The sequence below is a fragment of the Ornithorhynchus anatinus genome, chromosome 2, assembly GCF_004115215.2.
Source record: "Ornithorhynchus anatinus isolate Pmale09 chromosome 2, mOrnAna1.pri.v4, whole genome shotgun sequence".
NCBI classification, from domain to species: domain Eukaryota; kingdom Metazoa; phylum Chordata; class Mammalia; order Monotremata; family Ornithorhynchidae; genus Ornithorhynchus; species Ornithorhynchus anatinus.
This window is the reverse complement of record NC_041729.1, coordinates 72,767,879-72,793,055: the sequence shown is the minus strand read 5'-3', so window position 1 is coordinate 72,793,055 and position 25,177 is coordinate 72,767,879. Positions and strand designations below refer to the sequence as shown.

At 45.1% G+C, this 25,177-nt stretch overlaps 1 protein-coding gene across 1 annotated transcript in view; it reads right to left on the bottom strand.

The window, feature by feature from the left end:
* Positions 1–24,599, bottom strand: part of ARID1B (AT-rich interaction domain 1B) — a 514,902-nt gene extending 490,303 nt beyond the window's left edge. The window contains 1 exon segment of the mRNA XM_029057789.2: positions 22,388–24,599. Coding sequence (XP_028913622.2) covers positions 22,388–24,079 — 1,692 coding nt within the window. The 5' untranslated portion in view covers positions 24,080–24,599.
* Between the last annotated feature and the right edge of the window lie 578 nt (positions 24,600–25,177).

Here is a 25,177-nt window from a genome sequence, read left to right as displayed (position 1 = left end):
AATGAGGTTTCCTGTATTTATTCATCCTTGCATACCGACTTCCCCTACTAGGCATTTTATTTGCAGCCCCACCATATAACGTTTCAATCCTAGCTTCAATTTTCCTACTCAATTACTGTGAGTCCGGTGGAAATGAATAATAAATGCAGATTATGCTTAATAATATTTTACCCTACACTTTGTAAAAAAGCAGCCCCCATCACAATATACTTAAAAGAGGTTTCCCGGTAACAACCTATGTCCCATGACACCAGGAAGGTAATTTCCATTTAAAGAAAGAGAAGGTGGCCCATTTAAACCAACTCCACTTAATGCAAAGCTGCTATAAATGGAGCTGCTTTCTAAAGGCCTCCCTCAACACAGCATTTATTAGCTCGTTACTAGGCTCCCATATCCTAATTCCACTTCAAGTGAATTCTTGGTTTGGGGATCGGAACAACCTGGTATTTCAGGGATATTTATTTGCTAAATAGGAATGAAATTCAGGGATACGAGAGAAGGCAGAAGAATCTGCTTTGCAGAGGGATTTTATCCCTTAAAGCAACAGAAGGCCAGTAAATTCGAGTTCTAATGCTCGTTTCAAGGGATACCCTGCCTCACCACCAGTATATATTCAGCCATGGGATGAAGAGATCTTGGACAGGTATAGCACCACACTGGGCACACCCAAACACCCACCCCATGCCATCTCCCATGGCTGGCAGGGAGCTAGTCAAGGCTCTGGGGGTAGGAATGCAGCTCAAGGAAGCTTCCGCTATCAGCAGGGAAAGCTAGGTTTAGAAAGGGTGAGGGTTTTGCCCCCAAAGCTTTTTGGCTCAGGCAGATGTCATAGTATTTTAAAAGCGCTTACTATGTGCTAAGTGCTGAGACAGAGACAAGGTTATAAAATACCCACTTTGTTATACTGTACTCTCCCAAGCACTTAGTATGATGCAGTGAGAAACAGCATGGTGAAATGGATAAAGCACGGGCCTGGTGGTCAGAAGGTTGTGAGTTCTAATTCCGGCTCCGCCATTTGTCTGCTGTGTTACCTTGGGCAAGTCAGTTCACTTCTCTGTGCCCCAGTTACCTCATCTGTAAAATGGGGAGACTGTGAGCCCCACGTGGGACAGGCACTGTGTCCAACTCGATTTACTTATATCCATCCCAGCACTTAGTACAGTGTCTGGGGCCCACAGTAAGCACTTGACAGAAACCTCGATAATTATTATCAGTAGCAGTAGAGTGTTATTCACACAATAAGTACTCAATCACTACCATTGACTAGCTGACAGGTACAGTCACTGTCTCACATGCGGCACACAATTTAGCTCATCCCCATTTTACAGATGAGGAAATTGAGGCCCAGGGTCTTGCCCAGGCCCTCCCAGCTCCCAGTCCTGTGTCCATTAGGCCACGTGGCCCCTCCACAGTTGGCTACAATTTTAGTAACCAATTAGGAGTTGAGGTGGGGGCAAATGTAGAGCCAAATGGTGACTCCATTTCTTGTTGTTGGGCAGGGATTGTCACTATCTGTTGTTGAACTGTACATTCCAAGCGCTCAGTACAGTAAGCGCTCAATAAATAAAATTGAATGAATGAATGAATGGTCTAATGAGAATAGAAAGCGGCTCCTGGCCCAGGCCTGGCCCCTGCAGGATTATTCTCATTCCCACTGGGCTCTGGGGCTGGACGCCTCTCACTCCTGGCCCTAGAACTCAGTAGGAACAAGGCATACACCCACATTATCACTAACGCCCAGAGAGCCTGGGAGATGTCACATGAGCAAAGTATGTGATGTGGCTCCAGAGCCACTACAGCAGCTGGACGAATCCTGTGGGGCCAATTTGTATAGCCACATTCTGCTTCCTTAAGCCAAGGCTACCATCCCTTTTGCACTGCCAACTATACAGCAGCAGAACCGGCTCAGCCGATCACTACATTACTTACTTATTTATATTAATGTTGGTCTCCCACCCTAGACTGTAAGCTGGTTCTGGGCAGGGAACGTGCTTGATAATTACCTTGTATTGTACTCTCCCAAGCACTTAGTACAATGCTCTGCACAGAGTCAGCACTCAATAAATATGACTGATAATCAATCAATTACAGGCTGAGCCCCACAGACACTGCCACTTGACAGGTAGCGACAATGCAGCAGAGAACAGGTACCTTTTCCCTTTCTTCTCCCTTCCCCAACTTTCCTCCCTTCATTCCTTGCCCCATTTGAGTTTCCTTTCTTCTTTTTTCCTTCTTTCCCCCTTGCCCATCCCTCTCTGCATCAAGCAGAAACTCCTCACCATCTGCTTTAAGGAAGTCAACTATCTCTCTCCCTTTCTACCTAAGCTTCCACTACAACTTACCCCACATACCTCACTCCTCCAAGCCATCCCACTTGACTACTCTTCATTCTAGTCTCCGTGCCAATCTCTTGCTCACACTCTCCCTCCTGCCTGGAATTCCCTCCTCCTCTATTTGGCAGGTGACTGGTCTCCCCAACATCAAAGCCCTTCTAAAACTGCATCCTTCCAGAGGGGATTCCCTGATTCATCTCTCATTTCCCCATCCAACTTTCCCTTATGCTGCCATTCCAGCACTTCCATATCACCACAGCATTTGGGTACTTGCCTCCTCTCCTTCCACCTACCTGCCTACATTTTTGTATATATCCTTATACTCTGTTGCTTCTCTTCCCTTTAGATTGTAAGGGCCTTCAGGGCAAGAGAGTCATGTCTATTAATTCTACAATACTCTTCTAAACCTTTGTTAGAGTATTCTGCAACAGAATAAGCACTCAATAAATATGACTGGTTGGTTGGTTGTTGTTACACATTGGAGAAAAAAAAAAAATGAGACTACTGACCCAAGATGCCATACCCTCTCAGGCTTCCACCCCAAGTTCAAATGCAAAGTTGGCATTGCTGCTTGTGGGTAGGCAAATGGAGGTAAAGTGGAGTTCACCCTGCTGCCCATGCCCCTACCACAGAGTATACACAGGGCAGGTTGCCAGGGTGACTCCCAGGACTACCCAAGTCTTCAGGAATCCAAGTTTTAACATGTGCCATATTACACAAAGTGTAAAATCCTTGAGGGCGGGGAACGTGTCATTTGGGCATTCTGTTTCCCAAATGCTTCTGCAGTGCACCTCACCAAATGGGGCTCTCAATAAAGGCTACTGCTATCAATCAATACTATTTATTGAGCCTTTACTGTATGCAGAGCATAGTACTAAGCACCTGGGTGAATACAATAAGAGAGTTGGTAAACATGCTTCTTGTCCACAGTGAGTTTATTGTCTATCAGGGAATATGGGTGATGCTTCAATTAGCTTAAAAAAGTACATCTTACTTTCCAAAATAATGAGGCATTAAGAATAAGAATTGCTGGGTTCTTAAGAGCTTAAGTCTTTATGGAAAATATATATCATTACCAAAAGAAGGAAAAACTGAATGTACATTTCATATTTTCATTTCAATCCCATATGATATTCTGGCAGTTTTAAAAGGCTGCATTTTAGAACTGTATATAGGCAGTTTACTACATTTGTCCATAAATGAAAATATTTTACTTGGATTATGAGACTCAGAGAGTGGATTGTCAATTTGAAGTCAGCTCCTCAAATGTTTTCCCACTACTGAAAATTTCAATACTAAAATTCATAACTTTAATACCATCATTTTCAGGCTCTTCAAAAAAAACCAACACTACACTGCTTTTATGCATAAATGGTGCACACACACAATTTAAAAGAGCGTTAAAGGTCTAGGGAAGAATCAAACCTCTTCCCCATTCCTCCATATTGCAAAAGGTACTACAAACCTTTGTAAAACTGCTCCACAAAGTTTAATTTAATAATCCCAGAGGTGCCACAAGGTACCTGTAAGATGTGCTATCATAGGTAAACCTGAAAGTGGAAACTAAACCTGACTATTTGACTATCTCCCTCCTACTCTGACTGTGAGCCCCATGTGGGACCTGATTACCTTCTATCTACCCCAGTGCTTAGTACAGTGACTGACAAATACTAAGGAATACGACAATTATTATCATCACTCCTGGTTTTTAAAAAGTGGGCTAGTCTGTAGCTGTTTGAAGCTACCATTTGCACAATGGCTTTCAATCAAAAGACTTGAGTTTATTTGAATAACACCTTTCACTTCAACTCCCAATTTAGGAACCCCCTGATAAAATGATGACAAAAATCATTAACATGATTGGATATTTTAAATTAAACACCTTGGTATGGCACACTAAAAATCCTACGCGGCGAGGGAATAAACTTATGTCACCCATTCCGACTCCTCTTTATTTTCCCCAAGTGGATAAATTAGGAAGGAGTAAGCCAGCTAGCTCCTCCTCTCATCAATGCACAATGTGCGGCTCCATTTCAGCTAGTCACCCAGCCCCACAGTCCACTCTGCTACCAGCTTCTGCTGGAGCAGGAAATTTGAAGGCGGGACCTCTGATGGCATTCAGAGCTGGAGATGACCCCCCAACCACATGTTGGGAATATCTGTAAAAATGATGATCTGGATATGGGGAATAACTTCTCCGAAGACTGAATATTGTAATTAAATGAAGTGTGGGAGGAAAGAAAACCAGGAAACTCCAAATACTACAGAACTGTTTCAGAAAGAACAAATACTCTGGTAGATCACACCTTGCTGAGAAGTTGATTCCTTTCTTATTTTTGCTGGATAAAAGAAAAGACTGGGTCCTGAAGGTACTACCAAGTGCTTTTTCCCAATGTTCCTAGATGAGCAAAATGGAAGGGATGTGTTTAAGAAAGAATTTCTTGACTGAGACACTGAAAAAGACATCCAGGAACTTGTATCATCTTTCTCTGGAGAGCTTTAAGAGTAGGTTAAATGCCCATTGGTCTGGGATGGTTAGGATCTTTCCAAAATGCTTTCTTGCCTATACTTTCTGAATCATAGGTTTAAAAACAATCAAATAAAAGCACATTTTATTTTAGAGAGTCAGCAGTAGAACAAGTTCAACTGAGGTCGGGTAGCAAGTTTCTATGTTGGGGCCTCACCTCCCCCAGGTCAACCCCATAAAAATCCCTGCCCCACCCAACCCACCAACTAACTCCCTAATGAATCTGAGAACTGAGAGGACATACCAATACAAACACATATCCTGCATATTTCAAGCAATTTACCCGTAGGGTCTCTGATGTCACCATGGACCTAGGTCTTACCCACCCATAGTCCTTTGTGGAACCTGACACCAAAGCCTGTAGATAGGTCCCTATACTAAAGAAAGGGGCTCCTCAAGTCTCCAAAATATTAGAACAGCCACCCTTATTGTCCCACTGGTAGTGCTGCCTTTATTTGGATGGAAAAGTGAAGCTACTGTTTCAAACAAAAAAAACACATTTTGCCTTCAAAACATGACATGGACTGTTTAAGATAATTTTGAAGCACAGGTTGATAGATCTGTTCGCTTAACAGGGAGTGGAACAAAAACATAGTGAAGTCACATGGGAGAAAAAAGTTAAACAAGCTCCGGCAACGCTTGCAGGGAAAGGAGACTGACAGTTTTGGTAAAGAATTCAACCAACCCTTCAGATGAAACTTGCCCAAGATCCTACCACTTTCATGAGACCCCAGGACCAAAAGCAGAAAGTTGACAAGGAGAATGTCTTCTTTCTCTTGAATTTTCCCGAATCTTTCTTCAGGTGTTCTGCAAAGATTGGGCACTCAATAAATACTATTCTATGAATGAAAGAGCCTCTATCCATTTAACACGACTGCCAAAGAAAACATCTTTATTAATTTACTTCAAACATTTTGGGATGGAAGCTACTTGAGGAGCTGGAAAGGCAACTTCGAGTGTTTTAGATATAGCTTTTAGTTCACTGGGAGTACTCAATCTTAAATATTGCTCTTCATTTGTTATTTCCTACTTCTAGTGGCCAATCTCCTTTCTCCAGCTACATCTGTTCTCTTTTCCTAATACCTTTGATTGTCACCTTTTCTCTTCCTTGTTCCCTAACCACGTTTCCATTCCTTCAGAAAAATCACAGAATCTTAATGCTGAAAGGGATTGTAAGAATTATTCTATTCCACACTGGTTCCCCATTTATAGAAAGCCTGTTCTCACTTAAACTGACCCAATCAAATAATCTATCCTTTTTTTTTAAGGTTTCCAGGGGTAAGGAGATTTCTCAATCCACCAGATGTTTAATAATCTTAATTGTCAAAAAGTCTTCCTTAGAACTCTTAAATCCATGCTACTGTTTAGGCCCTTCCCACTTGTTCTGCCCTCAGGGGCGATGGAGAATAGGCTATCTCTGCCTCTATGTTCTATCGTTCATGTTTGTGGAAGACTATTAAATAACCTCTCAGGCTTCTCTTCTCCAAGCTGAAAACTTCCAGTTCCTTTCATCTTTCCTCCCAGGTCTTATTTCCAACATTTTAATCATCTTTTTCCATATTCCTTTGAAACCCTTTCCAAGTTCTCATTATTTCTCTTTAGTTGTAAAGTATAGAACTAGTCACAGTAGTCTAAATAGATCTGATAAGTGCTGAGCAAAATGGGAAGCTCACAGTTCCCACATTCTATACTCTTTTAGGGATAACTCTTTTTAGGGATAACTCTTTTTGGGGATCATCTTTTCGTGCCAGCGGAAGGCTGGCTCTCAATGGGCCCTGCAGTGCCCTTATTTGATACTCTGATCCAGGCTATTCTAGAATTACTACAGGACAAAGGAGTGGATCCAACACTGGAAGCCACAAATACAGTACTCAAAAATTGCAGCCAATATTAGAGGTAGATTTCAAACTCTTGTAATTCCCCCCTTTCAGGAGAGAAAATCATGGAGTACCACTTTAGTACCATTATGTTTACAACGGGAACTTTCCTTTTGAATGTTTTGGAATACTTGGAGGTATTTCAATCTGCTCTCAAGTAGTATCTATGTATTATATTTACTAGAACTTTTGCTTTAAATTTATTCATTCATTCAATCGTATTTGTTGAGCACTTACTGTGTGTGAAGAGCACCGTATTAAGTGCTTGAGAGAGTTGAATATAACAATGAACAGCCACATTCCCTGCTCACAATGATCCTACGGTCTAGAGGGGGAGTCAGACATTAATATAAATTATGGATAGGTACATAAGTGCTATGGGGTTGGGAAGGAGGTGAACAAAGGGAGAAAGTAAGGGTGATGTAAAAGGGAGTGGGAAATGAGGATAGGTGGGCTTTGGTCAGGGAAGGCCTCTTGGAGGAGATGTGCCTTCCATAAGGCTTTAAAGGGAGGTAGAGTAATTGTCTGGCAGATATGAGGAGGGAGGGCATTCCAGACCAGAAGCAGGACATGGGCAAGAGGTTGGCAGTGAGGAAGATGCGATCAAGGTACAGTGAGAATGTTAGCGGTAGAGAATGGAAGTGTGTGGGCTGGGTTGTAGTAGGAGAGAAGCAACATGAGGTAAGAGGGGGCAAAGTGATTAAGTGCTTTAAAGCCAATGGTGAGCAGTTTCTGTTTGATGCAGAAGTGGATGGGTGATGACTGAAGTTTCTAGAGGAGGGGGGCAACATGGCCTGGTTGGGATTTTTTTTCATCCAGGTAAAGATAAACATGTGCACTATTAGTAACACTCAGGTTGGAACTATTGCTTTATAACAGGAGAAGCAGCGTGGCTCAGTGGAATGAGCATGGGCTTTGGAGTCAGGGCTCATGAGTTCAAATCCCAGCTCTGCCACTTGTCGGCTGTGTGACTGTGGGCAAGTAACTTAACCTCTCTGTGCCTCAGTTCCCTCATCTGTAAAATGGGGATTAAGACTGTGAGCCCCACGTGGGACAACCTGATTCCCCTATGTCTACCCCAGTGCTTAGAACAGTGCTCGGCACATAGTAAGCGCTTAACAAATACCAACATTATTATTATTATTATTATTATTAACTAGTTCCACTATGCTCGCATTTCCACATACAATATAAATATTTTTGTTGCAACCAGCCAAGATCCCCCAAATCCATATTGTACACTAACTGCTCAAGTCGAGGAACATGAAATGCATTTTGCACCACAGCTTAAATGAGAAACCAAGTATACAAACTGTACATTTCTTATTTACTGAGGAAGTAGAAAGATAAGACCCACACCAACACAGAGGTATTCAGTCTTCTCAAAATACATTGTAAATAGGCAAATATCCCTTCTGTCGGCCTAAATGCTTCTTTTAAAACGCACAATCAAGTTAAATCCATCAGTGTCTTTAATGTTCCTTTTTATTTCTCAAACATTTAATATAAATGAATTTCTCACACTGAAATTCTCAAAGGGCATAAGAGATTAAGATGGAGATACAGAGCTAAGAGCGCAAAACTGATTAAAGGGTCTTACCAACAGCAATCATTCAAGACCGAGCCGGCTGAAGGGAAATCTCCAAATGTATGCACTCCCAAACTTGCCTGCCTATATATGCTGCTTTCACATCATCTAATCAACAGATTATCTGCACTACTGAATTATTCCATCCTCTTCAAGGTAAGGCGCTTACTTGCCAGTAAACTGCCTCCTGTGTTATCTAAACGCATTCCATTTGAATCCAATTTCCTTGCATTACCTCTGCCCAGGTCAGGGATGAATAGCTGTCGAATGCCCAGAGGGACAAAAAGAAAAAGCCTTTCTTCCTGAGGCAGCAAGTTTCAATTCACAGAGCACATGGCTAATCTACATATGTGAAGGTCATGGCACTTCAGTCAGAGAGGTTAAGAATGGAACAGCTCACGTAAGGGGCTGTCTTAAACAACTTGGCATGGTGCCCAACAAGTGAGATTGTTGAAAAGCAATAGATAGCTTCTGGCAGCAGTGAGGGGAAAAATATTTTGATCACGTGACACCGTACACGCTAACTAGTGCTTCATGTGTGAAACTTTTACAGACACTAAAAAATACCACATATAAATCAAAACCAGATTTCAGCTTTCCCGGCTCAGTCAATGTAGTGCCATCTCCCTGTACGGAAATGTACCTGACAAATTCAGCTATTTGATATTTCGGGTTTCCTAGTGAGCTCAACTTGAAAGTGCTGACAGCCAACAGGTTCAGCTAAGAACTATACATTCTTAGGGGATATTTTTCAACATTTGGAAGAGAAAAGTAATTTATGCTGCATGAGCTTATTTTACCTCTCCATTTATAAGGGAGCTCTGAAATAAAATTAATTCGCTGAGGAAAATTAATTTTTATTACTAATACTGCACTAAAACTTTGGCAAATTAGGGCCCAATCCCATTATTCATTCCACATTAAGTTATGTGTAAAGTGTCAACTATGAAGTTGCTTTTCACTTTCCATCTCTTCTGATTAACTTTAATTAGGAAGTGAATGGTAAAAGGTCCATTCCTTAAAGCACTTTTGCTTATTGTCAAGCGTCAAATTCAATTTATCACACACACACACACAGAAAGGTGAGAAACCCAGACCTTTGGAAAGCATGCCACAGTTCTGTATACATACAGCCTAATTTTCCAGGTCAAATAGAAAAAGAACATTTTGCTTATGGCCTGGAAACGAAGTGTAACAGTGAAACCAACTAGCACAGGATGAAAACCACTAGGAAGGTAAAGTCCCTTTCCAACGCAATTTTTTTGGATAGGGGAATTATCTAGCATAAGCCTAGTTATCTCCCAAATCAAGGCCAGATCAAATCTCACCAGGGGGGCCCAGGCTAGACCACCTACCTAGACCAGGTTAGACTGGAGGGGAAGGCTTGGGATCCAGGAATCCCTGTTGCAGGGGGAAGGGGAGCCCCTTGATTTTTTTCTCCAGAAATTTGGCCCAAATGCCCCACCCCCATCCCCCCCTCACTTCCCGCTCATGTGTGCGCGCTGCAGCAAGAATCCCCATGCTGACCTTGGCCACATGAGAGGACGGGAGAGTGAGGGAGAGCTTGTGAGCCAGAAAACAAGAATTCCAGCTATGGCAGCCAGCCAACCAACCCCAAGTACCTCAAGCCACAGACACCCTGCTCCAACCTTAGCTGCACAGACAGGATAAGAGTGAGCATGTGTACATGCAAGAGAGGTCAGGTGATCTCTGATGGCAAAAGCCCAAACTGCCATGCTTGCCACTACTCTCCACCAATCCACCTGCCTCCCCCGCCACCACCAAGAGAAAATACCAGTAGGTGGATGGTGGGTGGGTGGGTGGGTGTGTGTAGGGGGTGGAGGAATCCCAAACTCACACTTTGTCTACTGATCCCAGGACATGAACACTCCTCTCTCCTGCCCTGAGGCCTGGCTCTGAACGACTTAAAAGGGCTCAGAGAAGCACTGCCTAGTGGCTTGACCATGGGCCTGGGAGTCAGAAGGACCTGGGTTCTAATCCCAGCTCTGACACCTGTCTGCTGTGTGACCTTGGGAAAGTCACTTATCGGTGCCTCAGTTACCTCATCTCCTGTACAATGGGGATTATGACTGGGAGTCCCACGGGGGACTTGGACTGTGTCCAATATGATTAGCTTGTACCTACTCCAGCACTTAGTACAGTGACTGGCACACAGCACTTAAAAAATACCGTAAAATTAAAAAAAAAAAAGAGGGGGCAGCACCCCATCCAAAAGCTAGAAAGACCGACAGCAGGGTTTGGGTGTCAGTCCTCCCTGCCCAGGCACAGGCTACCTCATCACCAGGCTGTGTTTGACAGGCTGAGAATGAAAGCCAGTTCTGGGTCAGGTCCTGGGGGCTGAGGTTGAGCTCCAAGTGCATATCCCCAGCCAGGCTCCCATTGTTCCTCTATCAGTCAGTCACTCTCTCCTCTAAACACTAAGTTCACTGTAGGAAAGGAACTTGTCTACTGTACTTATTAAAGCTCTCTGGATACTTAATAAATACTTGCTCCCTTAATTCTTCCCTCCTTCCCATCCCCACAGCTCTTATGTACATAGCTGTAATTTATTTTATTTATGTTAATGTCTGCCTTCCCCTGTAGACTGTAAGTTCATGGTGGGCAAGGAATGTGTTTGGTTATTGTTATACTGTACTCTACCAAGTGCTTAGAACAGTGCTTTGCACACAAACGCTCAATAAATACGACTGAATGAATGAAAAAATGAATAAATAAAAAACAATCGAGTGACTGATCCTTTGCAGAGAGGAGAAATTTAAAATGGCTACCGCAAATGCACAGAGTCAGAGCAAATGAAAGCGACTGAGGAGCCAGATTGTAGGCCAACACCAGCGCAGCACCACCCACTCTGACATCGATCAACCAATAAAGAGTACTTAATGAGTGCTTATTCTGTGCAGAGAACTGTACTGAGCGCTTGGAAGGGCACAATGCAACAGAATTATCAGACACGTACGGTGCGCACAGAGCTTACAGTCTAGCGGGGGAGAAAGATGTTAATAAGAATAATGAACATGACACTGGACATCTGCAGCAGCCAATGTAGGAAAGTCAATTTCAGGTGCTATATTCACCCAACAGCAGCCATGTTGGTAGATGCATGACTGCCACCTTAAGTGGCAGTGGCTGGATCACATATCTCTCGGAAGCAATATTCCAACCCCCACCAATTCTCCTGGGGCCACAGCCCCCAAAGCCCTGCTCTAGTTCCTTCCTGCTCAACAGTCTTTTCATAAATCTAAAGCACACAAGTCACTCGGTCTGCTCTTGTCAACAGAATACACAAAATCATCCTATATTTTTGAATCAACTTTCTACTTAAACTGTGAGCCCTATATGAGGCAGGGACTGTACCCAACCTGATTAACTGGTATCTACCCCAGTGCTAAGAATGGTGCTTGGCACATGGCAAGTGCTTAAATACAAAAACCCAACCAAACAAAAAACCCACAAACCCAAACAAACAAAAAAACCCAGCAGGGAGTTACTAACAAAACCCAAAATATATCTTGGAATCAAATACACCCAGCTTTTATTTTTAACCATCTCCAAAAAGATTCATTAAGTCCTTTATACTCATGGGCCCAGTTCTTTACTGGGCACTGTACAATGCAAATCTACACACAAAGGTACAAACTACCACTTTCTAGATTCCAAAAAAGGTTAAGTGTCCTAAATACCCTTCTTCCTGAGTTTGCTTTTATTTGTTAAAACACTGATAAAAGGCCAAAAAGTTCACAACTTCAGATATTTTGGGAGTATGAGCTGACCTCTAAATATTGCTTTCTTAACAGCAACTAAAAGTTGCATCGGGTCTCTAGAAAAGTTGTTTCAGAAAGGGCTGTGGAACTGCAAAGCTTTCTATGGGCAAGGAGATGGGAATGTTTTCAGTGACGTTTATGATCCAAACAAACAAACAAACAAAAAAACCAGTGAAGATTCTGAACACTCTCCCAACCCTCCATATCGACCACCAACATCACTATACGGAAATCTATTTTAGGATATGAAGCCTTTCAGTTTAATTTATTTCTAAGCAATAAATTAGCTGAACACTTACCACAACACGCTCTAAATCACAAATACCTTTTTACAGCTGAAGAGGTTGTCTGGGCTGTCAGAAGAGAAGTCAAAACAGCACCGAGAATCAGAGAGGAGAAAAGGAAACAGAAAGGATCACGAAATTCAAAAACTCACAAGAAGGCAGGTCTTTTGCCTTTTTGCAAGTCTTTACTGAAGAACAAAGGATGGATCTTTTATTAGAAATGGAAAAGATTCCTTAACCACAATTAATATTCTGTTTGGCTGAAAGAGTAAATGGGCATATATAGTGTACATCAACAGGATTGCTATTTACTCAGCTTTCAAATGCGTCCATACACACTGACATACACAAGCAAAATTGCCCTACTCTGTCCTGCAGAACTATTATCACTCCTGAAGCAGTGCTGTCCGGATGTGGTGACCTGAGGGGATGCTTGGAAAAGCGGGCCTGTTGATTTAATAAACACATACATCAAATTTGACCTTTACAGCATTTCTGAGATGGGGCTGTGAATCGGTCCCACCAGCAGCTGAACAACTGACGGTGCTTTACATTAAAAAAAAAATTGTCAGAACGAAAGTCTGACTAGAAAAGTTACATACAGTTTTTGTATGTAATTAGATAAAAGGCTTTTGGCTTTGTGCCTTAGGTCAAGATTCTACTCAGTTTCTATTGGGAAGCTTTTCACCTACAAAGCACTTCTGAAGCTTTGTAGGGATTAAAGAGAGACAACTAGAAAATGGTGTGAAAAGGCACAAAATGATTACATATGTCAACAAACATGAGGGGAGGGGGCTTAATAGAAAAATGGCCTTAAAAAAATTCAAGAATTGAAGAAAGGCACTGAAAAAATTAGAATGAAATAAACAAAGCAGAAAAAACAACAAAACAAAACAGGTTAAGTGGATGAGATAAGAAAAGGATAAACAACAATATTATTTGTTTCTACTAAGTAAACAAACCTTAACAACTAGTTATTTGTCAAGTCTAAGTCTCTCTTCTGACAAGCCTGAGTTCCTCAGGCAGATGACGTGCCAGACGCCTAAAATGTGAACTAATACCTATGGAGCATCATTTTTAAAAATTTATAGACCACAAACAGTCAGCAGATTCACTATATTACAAGGATAAACAAGGCTTAAATTTATGCCGGCACTCTGAAGGGGTGTAATTTAAAAATTAGCTTTCACCAAAGAGTAAGTTCAACCATCACCACATTCAGAATTAGAAGCCTTTTCATTCCCAAATGTATTTTTGTTTTACTTCTTAGTTTGGTTATTGTCTTTTATTCACAGTAATTGGTTCTAGAATCCCCTAAATTTATATTCCTTGGGAACTTCAATGAAGACAAAGACTTAAAGAATGATTCTCTAAAATTTTCAGTACACGAGACAGTGAGACAATAATTTACTAACGTATCCATCAACTTTACTGTGCTCTCCCAAATGCTTAGTACAGTGCTCTGCAACGAGTAAGCGCTCACATTAATCAGTAGCAAATGATTAATTAAATAGAAGCATATATCCCCTGATGGAGAGAAAACAATTGTATAGCTTTTTAAGCAGGAGGCAAGCATTGTTTGTTGGAAGTAATAGGGAAGGAGGACCCGGGTTCGAATTCCAACAAAGGCCACCAGTCTGCTGTATGACCCTGGACAAGTCACTTCACTTCTCTGTGCCTCGGTTGCCTCGGACGTGTTCAACTTGATTAGCTTGTAACTACTGTGCTTAGGACAGTGCCTGATACTTAAATACCATTTAAAAAAAAAAAAAGATGACTGCTTAGGGTCCTAAGTTTTTTTGGTTTTTTGTTGTTGTTTTTTTATGAAGAGGTAACTATTAAACAAGACAAGTTTGCCTGCTACTGTATAATGCACTACTAACTAGTAACTAACCCAAAAGTGGGACATGATAAAAGGAAAGAAAAAAGTGCATACTCTTTCTGCTATCCCATTACATGGCCAGAGGAAAGAAAGGGGAGGGAAGAGGGCATGACAAAGTAGTTGAGGTTTTCTTCTTGATTTTCATCAAATAAGGCTTCATATGCAGTCATCTAATAAAGAATGACTTCTTGTCTAGTACATAAGGTTCTCCAAATCGTGCTTTTATCAAAGCCCAAATGAGATAGTGAAAAGCATCACTTTTGAAAGATTGTCAGCAGAGGCAGGATCTAGTTTAATTCAAAATGATTGTCTGGCTGTGACAGATCTATTCCAGATTTTGCTGCCATCCACCTAATTTCACTGACAGCGTTAATACCCTATTTGCACGTGGGGCCATATCCAAGATTTAAAGAACCCTGTTCTGCCTTTTAGGAATAACATAATACAGGGAAATACTGAATTTCTTTACTCAATCCAATTATTAATATTGGTAAAGTCTTTTACAGTCTTAAGACTGGGAAGTACAGAGAAGCGTTGCTTTTTATACATGACAAAATAAGGCCCACTAGTTCGGACCTCAGGCTGGGGCAGGGCAAATGCATAGGATCACAATGGCATTTAGTCATTAGAACTTGGCTCCCTGTCACTGCTTGGTGCTAAGAGAAGCAGGCAGCAGTGGCTTTAAAAAAAAAAAAACCCAGCCCAGACTGGGGGAGGGAGGGAAGCTTTGTGTCACCACTTCGGCAGACACACCCTCCAATCTGTCCCAAGACTAGGGTTTCTGTTGCTACTGACTGCCTCACCTGGCTCCAAGAGTTTCCCAGCTCAGAAGCACTGCGGCCTCCACCGGCCACTTGGTCTCTGGCAAGCGTTGCCACTAATGCTGGCCACATCTGTTTGCCCCACAAAATGTCTGCTCATGGGCCGGAGCAACCTCCAGAGGCAGACAGACATCTGACCTGATGGAGGGGCCAGGTGAGGTTGGCCAGTTATTTATACTGGTCAGGGAAGCTGGCTTCTGCTGCTCTGTCCTGTCAATCAATCACATTTATTGAGCATTTACTGTGTGCAGAGGAGTGCACCAAGAGCTTGGGAGAGTTCAATATAACAGAATTGGTAGACCCAATCCCTGCCCACAGTGATCTTAGAGTCTCGAGGTACAAATACAGCACCACACACCTTCAGATCTGATATTTTTATTTCAAGCACCCAGAGTGCCTCGCTTACCAAATATGACAGACTACTCCTCTCCCCAACTTCTAAGCACTACTAAAGTCATATCTCCTCCAAGAAGCCTTCCTTACCCAACCTCTCATGTTCCCAGCCTATTCTCCTTCCCTCAGAGTCACCTAGGCACTTGGGTTTTTACCCAGTGGGCACTTCTATACCCTCCCCTGCTGCACTCATGTACACATCCGTATACTCTGCCATTTTGCCTCTACTTAACTTATTTTAATATGTGCCTCCCCGACTAGACTGTAGGTTTCTATATGGCAGGGAACATGTCTACCAACTCTACTGCATTGTCATCTTGCAAGTGCTTTGTACGGTGCTGGGCACACTGTAATCAATCACATCTGTTGAGCGCTTACTAAGTGCAGAGCACCGTACGAAATGGCTAGAAGAGTACAATACAACAGAATTAGCAGACACACTCCTTGCCCACTGAGTGACTGCTGCTGTGTTTTGTAGCTTGAAGTGCAGCCCGTATTCAGAAGGACCAGGGAGGGGGAACACAAAGGCTCTGAGAGACTCTCCAGGTTTGGGTGGCCCAAAACATACTTTCCTAAAAATGGTGTGTGTGTGTGTGTGTGTGTGTGTGTGTGTTTACTCTATGTAGTGTCCAAGGTCACCCATGTGACACGAAAGAATCGCCTCATCCAGTATCCACATCGGTCACCAGTGGACACCACGGGCAAGGCTGGTGTAACCATTCCACTGGCATTCCCTCATCGCTCCCTTCCTTCGTTCCTGTTCAGAAATTTAGAAAAAAAATTCCACATTCAAGAGTTTGAGTTCAGGTCACAGTTCTGTTTGTGTAAAGTATTCAGTTTCTCTCATACTCATGAAAGTCAAAATAATGCATCCCCAAAATAAAATCTTTCAGCAGTGTGGCTTAGTGAAAAGAGCGCGGGCTTGGGAGAACGAAGATGTGGGTTCTAATCCTGCCTCTGCCACTTGTCAGCTGTGTGACCTTGGGCAAGTCACTCAACTTTGTGTCTCAGTTACCTCATCTGTAAAACGGGGATTAAAAGTGTGAGCCCCATGTGGGACAACCTGACTACCCTGTATCTACCCCAGGGCTTTGACGAGTGCTTTGGCACATAGTAAGCACTTAACAAATACCATTATTAGTAGTATTATTAGTAGTAGTAGTAGTATTATAAGTTCTATTTAGGCCCTCCTTGCAAACAAGGAATGGAAATGAGATTGATCTTGACACACCAGGTTTCAAACTCTAAATTAAACTGCTTATGCCGCCAAACATCAAGTTACCTATTCATTCATTCATTCGAATTTAATAGTCGCTTACTGTGTGCAGAGCACTGCACTAAGTGCATGGGTCACCAACATACTAAGCTTGAAAATGGCCAATAGGGTCAGCACCATGTTATATCAACACTCTCCCACCTTTCCGGATTTTAGCACCAGGCATTCTAACTCCAAAATGAAATGCTTCTTAGAACGTTCTTATCAATTTTCTAAAACTAGTTGGAAAATCACTAAGGTACACTGGAAGTTGAAATCATAATTAATTCAGCCAGCTGCTCATTCAACAAAAAATATGCACGTAATGCAATGTAAATAGCCTGAAAATTTGGAAATCCAGAATGTAGGAAATACTCTTAGATTTTCAAATATATTCTGGTGAGTTAGCAGTTCTGCCTATAACAGCTAAACACTACAGGGAGTTAGAGCTTGGGATGCTCAAGCCCTGAGCAGGCATAGACAGCCAGTGTGATAACTGCTTTACATATCCACAGAGAGAATCTCTCAAACACCCTCCACCCCCCTCCTCCCCCCCCCCCCATAAATAGCACGTTTCAAAAAGGCATTGAAATGTACGACTGAATCCACATCCCAAAAAATTCAAGTCATATACGTGGCCTGAAGTATAAATATAACTTATTTCTACGTCACCGCTGAGGCCTTTAAGATCCATACTGAAAACTGGATAGTCAGAAAAAAAAAAATCTAAGTTTAAATCCTTCAGATTCATCTCCACCTATGTGCTGTTTTAAGAATCACAAAGCAGTTCTGTCACATATGCTATAGCTGTCTTTATATTGAGAAATCCAGAAGCATCCAGAAAAAAGCAAAACAAAAAGACCAGCCCTTCCCACAAATGTGGATCAAAGCACCATGCACCCATTAACCTACTATTCAGTTGTCATGCCTACTCATCAATCACACAGTAGATAGGGAAGGGGGCGAAGGTACGCTTTAGATCCATACCCCCAAACCCACCTTATAACTAAGCCCTCCGACAATATTACCTGTCTGCCTTAGTCCATCCAGCCTACTGAAGTCAATTAAACCACTATTATTTTCTATCAGCTTGGCAAAAATTGTTACTTTCTGAAGTTGACAAATGTCTAAAGCAACTGCCACCTAGAGCTGCCTCGAATCTTACCAGGCAAGCAGACCCCCATAATAACAAGGTGCAAGAAGGAAGTGAAACCTCCAACCTATTTTACTAGATTTTCTGAAAAATACGTATATTAACCGGTGAGAGCCTCGAAAAGGACATTCAACTAACCACTACTTTTGAGCTGGACACCTGAGAACTTATTAAAGTCATTTATATGCTCGGGCAAATAACTCCATTTTCTCACTTTGGCTAAACATTGTATTGTGTGACATTAGCCAAAGTGATCTGTTGTAGGACAGATCAATTACAGCTACAGTCCCATCAGGTTTTTGAGATATCTTCTATTCTAGTAAGTAAAACTTGGTTGGTGTGGGCAACCGTGACAAAAAAAATTAAACCTTCATAAAGGCCACCCAAATAGGCCACCGTAAATCCCTGTCATGAAAAGGTATGGGCAAGAGGGGCCAACCTAAGTACGACTTGAAGCATACATCAACTGGGTGAAATATAACAACAACAATTAGTGTCAGGCAAATATATATTCAGCATTTGTGATATACCAGTGAAAAGGTCAATAATCCAAAATAGACGGTGAGCAAATATATCCTTTTCTTAAATTATTTGTCCCACAGAGTGACATGCCCAACAAAACTAACAACAATCATACTAATTACAGTGCTATCCTAGCTCCTCTAGGAAAGGCATTATACCGCATATGTTTTTGTTCTCCTTCCTTTCTTTGACTAGAATAGGCCTTTTTCTATGAGCTACAGAAGCAAATCCTGTCTCCTTACTGGAAAAACAGATGAAACACAACCATCAAAATTTCCCAACCAAAATGTTTTTAAGGGGTTTTTTATATGTGTATATATATACATATATCAGCTCATTTAAGATTTGATTGCGGAGCGGGTGGTGGGGGAGTGGTGGAAAGCTAGTGACCTGAGAGTTATATTAAAAAGAGAGAACCGCCAGCAGGCAAAAAAAATCATACCCACAGCTTGCTCGCAGCTTCCGGCATTGTATCCCACTGTCGATCACCTTTTTTGATGCACAAGGCAAGTTTTCCCCTAGATCCTCTATTCTACAAATCTGAACTTCAATCAGCACTTGTACCACACACAAAAATGTGATCAAAAAAAAAAAAATCTTCGATGCATACGTGTAGATAGGTACACTGGGACGATCTCTCAAGGCTGATCTATTCTGCATGCAGTCTCTCACATACACAGAAACCCAAGAAGCTGTACACTTAAAACAAAATAACCTATTATTTTTAAAATACATATGCCCTTTCTCTAATAACTCTCTATTCATCATGCTATATGGGGCATCTTTTGTTCCCAATTGCTCCCCCAACAAAAAAAATTACAGGCAGTCACATTTTCCTGAAAAGACACAAATGAAAAAGAAAACAGCACCAGTTTGAAATAAATAGAATTCATCTAACAAGCTGTCAATGTTAAAATTATAACATTCAGGATTCCAACCTGGGGGGGTGGGAGGCGGGGCCAAATACCATTCCTTCTTACAGATATTAACCAACGGCGCCCTGCCCCACCAGAACTTAAAAAGCCCCTCATCCCAAGCATATACCTCCGTTAAACTTGAAGCCTTTGACCAGAAAGAACCTGGATCCATAAATCCAAACAAGTATTTCCCAGGGTTCGTCCTGATGACATAAATTAATTGATTTTCCATTCCAATAGAAATAAAATGCAATTTCTGCCATGAGAAAAATACCACACAGTAGTAGCTTCCTACCTCCATCTGCCTGGAGTGCATTTCTTTTTAGCTTTTTAAGCTGTGAATTTTAAGTCACCTCTCTTTAAAAGGAAGCTGACAATGCACATCTTTTTCTAATTAATTATGTGAGGTTATGCATATGAAGCTTCATCATTTTCTGGCTCCTCATCCCTTTTACCAGTACAATCAAAAACAGAAAAGGAGAAAAGACTAACCTTCTTGAAATGAGTCTTATCCATTCCCCCTCCCCCACTCCCCATCCCCAATCAGGAATAGAAAAAAAAAAATATGCAACTGAAAGTACAACTCGGTTGTAAAGATTTGTGGGCAGTGGACATCAACGTTCAGTCTGCCCAGGGTTCACGTTCTTATTTATTAAGGTCAGGCCATCATTCACAGGGACGAGGAGGATCTTCTCTGGTACATGATCGTTTTCCCTGACCATTTTCTAAATATGGCACCCTAAAACCAAACTAAATCGAGAAAAACCAAATTATGGACACTGGTAATTTTCCATTAGATTAAAATCTAAAAGGCTTTAATAAGGTATTTGTCCAAGAAAGAACGATTGGGAGGGCACATACGTCTAACTTATACGGAATACTGCTTCTCTTGGCAATTATTCTGTAGACAACTGATGAAAAGCTCAGATTATCTGATCACCAAAAGAGACTGAAAACAACTCTCCTGATGCTTTTGGTGTTCCTTCCCAATCAGCAGAAGACTTTCAATATCAAGCTTCAAGTGAAATGATCGAAAGATAAAATGTTGATCAGTGGAATTATTTATTTTCTCTTCGGTGGCTTAAAGAAAAAATAAACTTTTTTAAAATCACTGCCTGTTTTTATTTGGTTTTTTTTTTTTAAGGATGCTAAATCGCCGACTAACATCAAAGCCTCACACGGATTCTCGCCCCCCTCCCCATGTAACTTCTATGAATAAATGCCACAGAAGACAATATGAGCGAATGGAAAATTTTCCGTAACACGAATGCTTTCTTATCAAAAAAAAAAAAAAATGCTGCATTTCCACATCTTGCAAAATTATATTTCGGGCCACATTGGGGAATACGATGATGCCATTTAAAGAGCTGAAAGATTTAAAAAAATAACAATAATAATTGCAAATAATCAGCAGAAGTTCTATGACAAATAGTCCTCCCACGCCAGGTTTCATGACTACTGTTCAGTCTTTCAGTGCCTGAAATACAGGATAGAGAAAGTTGTCACCGCAGGAGTGATTTTTTTTCTCTCTCTCTCTTTTTAATTGAGGTGACTTCTAGATCTATGGGTCTCCAGCCTGCGTCGGTGCCCGAATCCAGCTCCCATCTGTAAACGCCTGTTGCTCATTCCAGCTTCTCCTCCAAATCTTTTAATCTCCCATCTACGCGTGATGGTGTTCCAGTTATTATTTGTGGCAAGGATTTTTTTATTATTATTATTTTTTGGGGGGGGGCGACTGTACTGCTCAGCACTTCTATTTACATCAGCAGTGCTAAATGCCCAATGGTGAGAGGGGAGCCAATCAGATGGCAGATTAGATGTCAACTCGGAGGCAGCTGTCTGGAGACTCTTACAGCCAGTTTACCTCCACAATTCAAATTCCAAACCTTGCAAAGGAGATGGAGTCCTTCTCGGAGCTCAGTGTGCTCGCGGGAAGCATCCAGCCTTGCAGAGCACTTCCTAATCGAGCTGTAGGACGCTGGGGTGGGGGAGGAGGGCGGCGGAGGGGGTGGAAAACCTAAATAAATAACGACCCCCCAAACGATGCCCTATCTGTCGATGGCTTGGTGTGGAGTCACCTCTTCCGATAGAGGAGGAAAGGACAGGCCCAACTCGGGCCGAGCGGGGCCCTTCGGGGGGCAGCTCCTCGCAAAGCGACTTTATTCTAGGCGAGCTCGAACCTCCCCCCCCACCCCCAATTTCGCGGCCTCGATTGGGCTGAACACCAGGCACTTTGCAACGTTTCACCTTACACGGTTTGCCCTTTAGGGCTACTCTGTTAGAGAACCAGCGTTCGAAAGGAAAGCGGCAATCCTCTGGCCCGCAAACGCTTTTCATCACGAGGCTTCGTCACTAGGATTTAAAAAAAAAAAAAAAGAATCCCTTCCCTTCGCAAAAGCCATCTATTTCTTCGTGTTGTTTTCGCCCCTCAACCTCATGAGCAATAATCAGGCCTGGTAATGGAGAACAGAAAGAGTTCTTCGTGCCTTCCCGGGGTTCGAGCCTTTTCTTGATGCTAATGGAGAGGAACGGTCAGGGGCAGTATTTATTTCCAGAATCTACCGGCTAAGGGGCTATTTTGCTCCCCAAGCGAGTTGAATCTGCCACCCACAACTGTTTTCGACAGTTCTGTGTCTTCCAACTCCTAATGCAACGTGGGGGGGGAGGGGAGGAGAGACAAAAAAAAAAAGTGTGATTGGAAATGGGGTAATAAAATCTCCTCTTATTATCTTCTCCGGGGAAACCAACCTCGAATGCCTCCCCGCCCCCCCCCCCCCCGGCCTGATCGGAGTCAGACATTGTGTGTCTCCCCCAACCTGGCCATCGAGGCAGCTAGGAGTTAAAATGGCTTTAGGAATCTACCCCCGCCTCCCTCCCGGAAAGAAGAAGAAGAAGAAGAAAAACAGAGAGAGAGAGACGCGCTCTCACTCGAGGCAGAGGCACAGCCGGAGAGGCCGACACAAGTCCAGGGGGGAGGCAGAAAGTAGAGCCGCAGAGCGCTTTCCTTAGCGTCTGGAGCCCCGCGGGCAGGCCCCGCTCTCCCTGGTAGTTACCTGGGATCGGCTGAGGGTCGGTCCTGTGTTTCCAGGGCTCATGGCCGGGTGATTTCTTTGTTGTGCCGCTCCCCAGGCCGGGTTGGCAGTGCCATACTGGGCGCCCAGGTCTTTGGCCATGCCCATGCCCGCCTGCTGGGTCCCGGCCTGGGGCTGAGCCTGCTGCTGTTGCTGCTGCTGTTGCTGCTGCTGCGGCGGGGGCGGCGGCGGCGGGGGCAGGGGCGGCGGGGCGCTGGGGTTGCTGTAATCGGGGTACCCCCCGCCGTAGCTCCGCATCATGGGGCTGGGGGAGGTGAGCAGCTGGTTGAGGGTCGGGGTGGCCCCCGAAGGGTGCTGGTTCTGCCCGGAGAAGCGCTGGAAGCCCCCCGCGGCGGAGCCCGAGGCAGCCTTGCCCAGGCTGGCGGCCCCGCCGCCGCCCCCGCCGCCCGGGCCCATCATGGTGCTGCCGCCCGGCTGCCTCGGGGAGCTCAGCGCCCCGTAGCCAGAGGACGAGCCCCCATAGCCGCCCGCTCCCGCTGCTCCCGCTGCCGCTGCTGCCGCTGCGGCCGCCACTGCTGCTGCTCCTCCTCCTCCTCCTCCTCCTCCCCCCGCGCTCCCTCCTCCTCCTCCTCCTCCTGCCGCCGCCGCTCCTCCACCTCCCGCGCCCGTCCGGCTGTAGCCGGGGTAATGGTTGTAGTGGCTGTGGGGGTAGCCTTCGTGGGAGCCGGGCAGGGGGTCGGCGCCGCCGGGGGCCGGGGGCCCTAACCCCATCCCGGGGCTTTGTTGTCCGCCATGTTGATCAAAGCAAGGCCCCGCTCGGCCTCCAACGCCGCCGGCGACGGGGGCGGCGCGGCCGTAGTAGTCGTTCAGCTCCGAGCCGAGGCTACCCAGGCTACCGAGGCTACCACCGCCCGGCCCCGGCCGCTGCTGCTGCTGCTGCTGCTGCTGCTGCTGCACGCCCAGAGCCCCCAGGCTCGGGGGCTCGTAGCGGCCGCCCGACGGCTCCCCCATCTTAGTCGGGGACTGGTCCTCTTCGCCCGAACGGGTCGGTCCCGGCTGCCCCCGGCCCTCCGCCCGACCGCCCACAGCCCCGTCCTTTCCTGCGCCTCCATGTTGCTGCTCCATCTCCATGGCTGCCCCGGGCCGAGCGGCGCCGCCGCCCGCTCCGCTCTGCCCGTGCCTGTGCTCGTGGTGGTGGTGGTGGTGGTCGTCGGGCATGGGATGATGCCGCTGCTGCTGCTGCCGCCGCCGCCGCCGCTGGAATTGGTTTAGCTGGTGCTGTAGTGGGGGGTGCTGGTGGGCATGATGGTGGTGGTGCGGGTGGGGAGGTGCGGCAAGGGGATGGCCAACGTTTTTCAGTTTGGGGTTGGGGAGCAGCCCCGTCTCCATGGCCGAGGAGGAGGAGGAGGAGGAAGAGGAGGATAAAACGGCGGCCTTGCCCCCTGGCTCCGGAGCCCCCTGCGGCCCGCCGCTTTTACTGTTCCCGGCGGCGGAGGCGCTCGCCTTATCACTGGCCATGTTGGGCTCATGGTGGCGGCGGCCACGGAGGGGCCGGGGGGCAGCGGAGGGGCCGGGATGGCCGGGCCCGCGGCCCTCGACCCCCGACCGGGGGCCCGAGCCCCCATCCGAAGGAGCCGGCGGCGGGGGAAGGCCCTCCTGGCTCCTGCCCCTCGCCCTCTCCGGGCCGGCCGCGGCTGGTCCTTGCGCGGCCATGATTATTGCAACATTGCAAGTCAGTCCGGCCCCCGAGGTTCAAAACACAAAAACAGCCCCTCACCACAACAGACAACAAAAAAGTGCCCGTTGGGGGGGAGAGAAACAGACGACAACTTTTGAATCCACCGTCACTTGGGTCTTAATCGCCCCCCCCCCCGCCCAATTAAAGCAGCCCCCGAAGTCCTCGATTGGAGATTTACAAGTGGGCATGAGGCCTTCGGGTCTACGCCCGTTCCCGATTTCACGTGGAAAGTGGGGTTTCTGGGGTGGTTTTGTGGGTTTTTTTCCTCTTTCGGGTTCAGGTTTAAATAAAACTTTTTTTCTTCTTCTTTTCCTCCCCAACCCGGATATGGGTAAACACACGTCTGCCTGAGCCTCTCTGGCCCAGCATGGCATGAGAGAGGAGAGAGAGAGAGAGAGAGAGAGCGCTCGAACAGCGATTATCCACTTCTCTCTGATGACTGCCGGGCGGTCGGTAAAACGCGGACTGGACTTTTCCCGGGCTCCCCCGCCCGGGCCCCGGCTCCGGCTCCGTCCCGGCTCCGCTCCGACTCCGTTCCGCTCCTTCGGCCGTCGGCTCCCGCCGCGCCAGCGGCCGCACATGTTCGCGGGCGCGGGGAGAGGCGCTTCCCCAAGGCTCGGCACAGGCGGCCCTGGCCCTCCCTGGGCACCGGCCCTCCCTGGGCACCGTCCCCTCCGTGCCAAACTGGGCACCGATGCCTTGGCTTTTCTACTCCGAGGGGACCCTGCGGGGGGGAGGTGGGGGGAGAGCCGGCCTCGGCAAGAGGCAGACGGACAGGACTGGATGGGGAGCCGAGTTGCCCGTCTGAGAGGCTCTATGGAGCGACCTAGAAATTTAAAAGCTGCAACCACAAAAAAAGCATGATCCTCTGTGGGCCAGCTGGGAAAAAAACACTCTGGCCTTGGGGTCGTTGTCTAGCAGCCTTCAGGACGGCCACTGCAAATCTTCACAACTTTTTTTTTTTCCTTTATCTGCAATAAAGCGAGTGTGCTTTGCCAAAGGAGGGAGAATTCAGAATTTCAGAGAATTCAAACCGTTTTAGACCAGTGGGAGGGAACCTCTGCTTTTCAAGT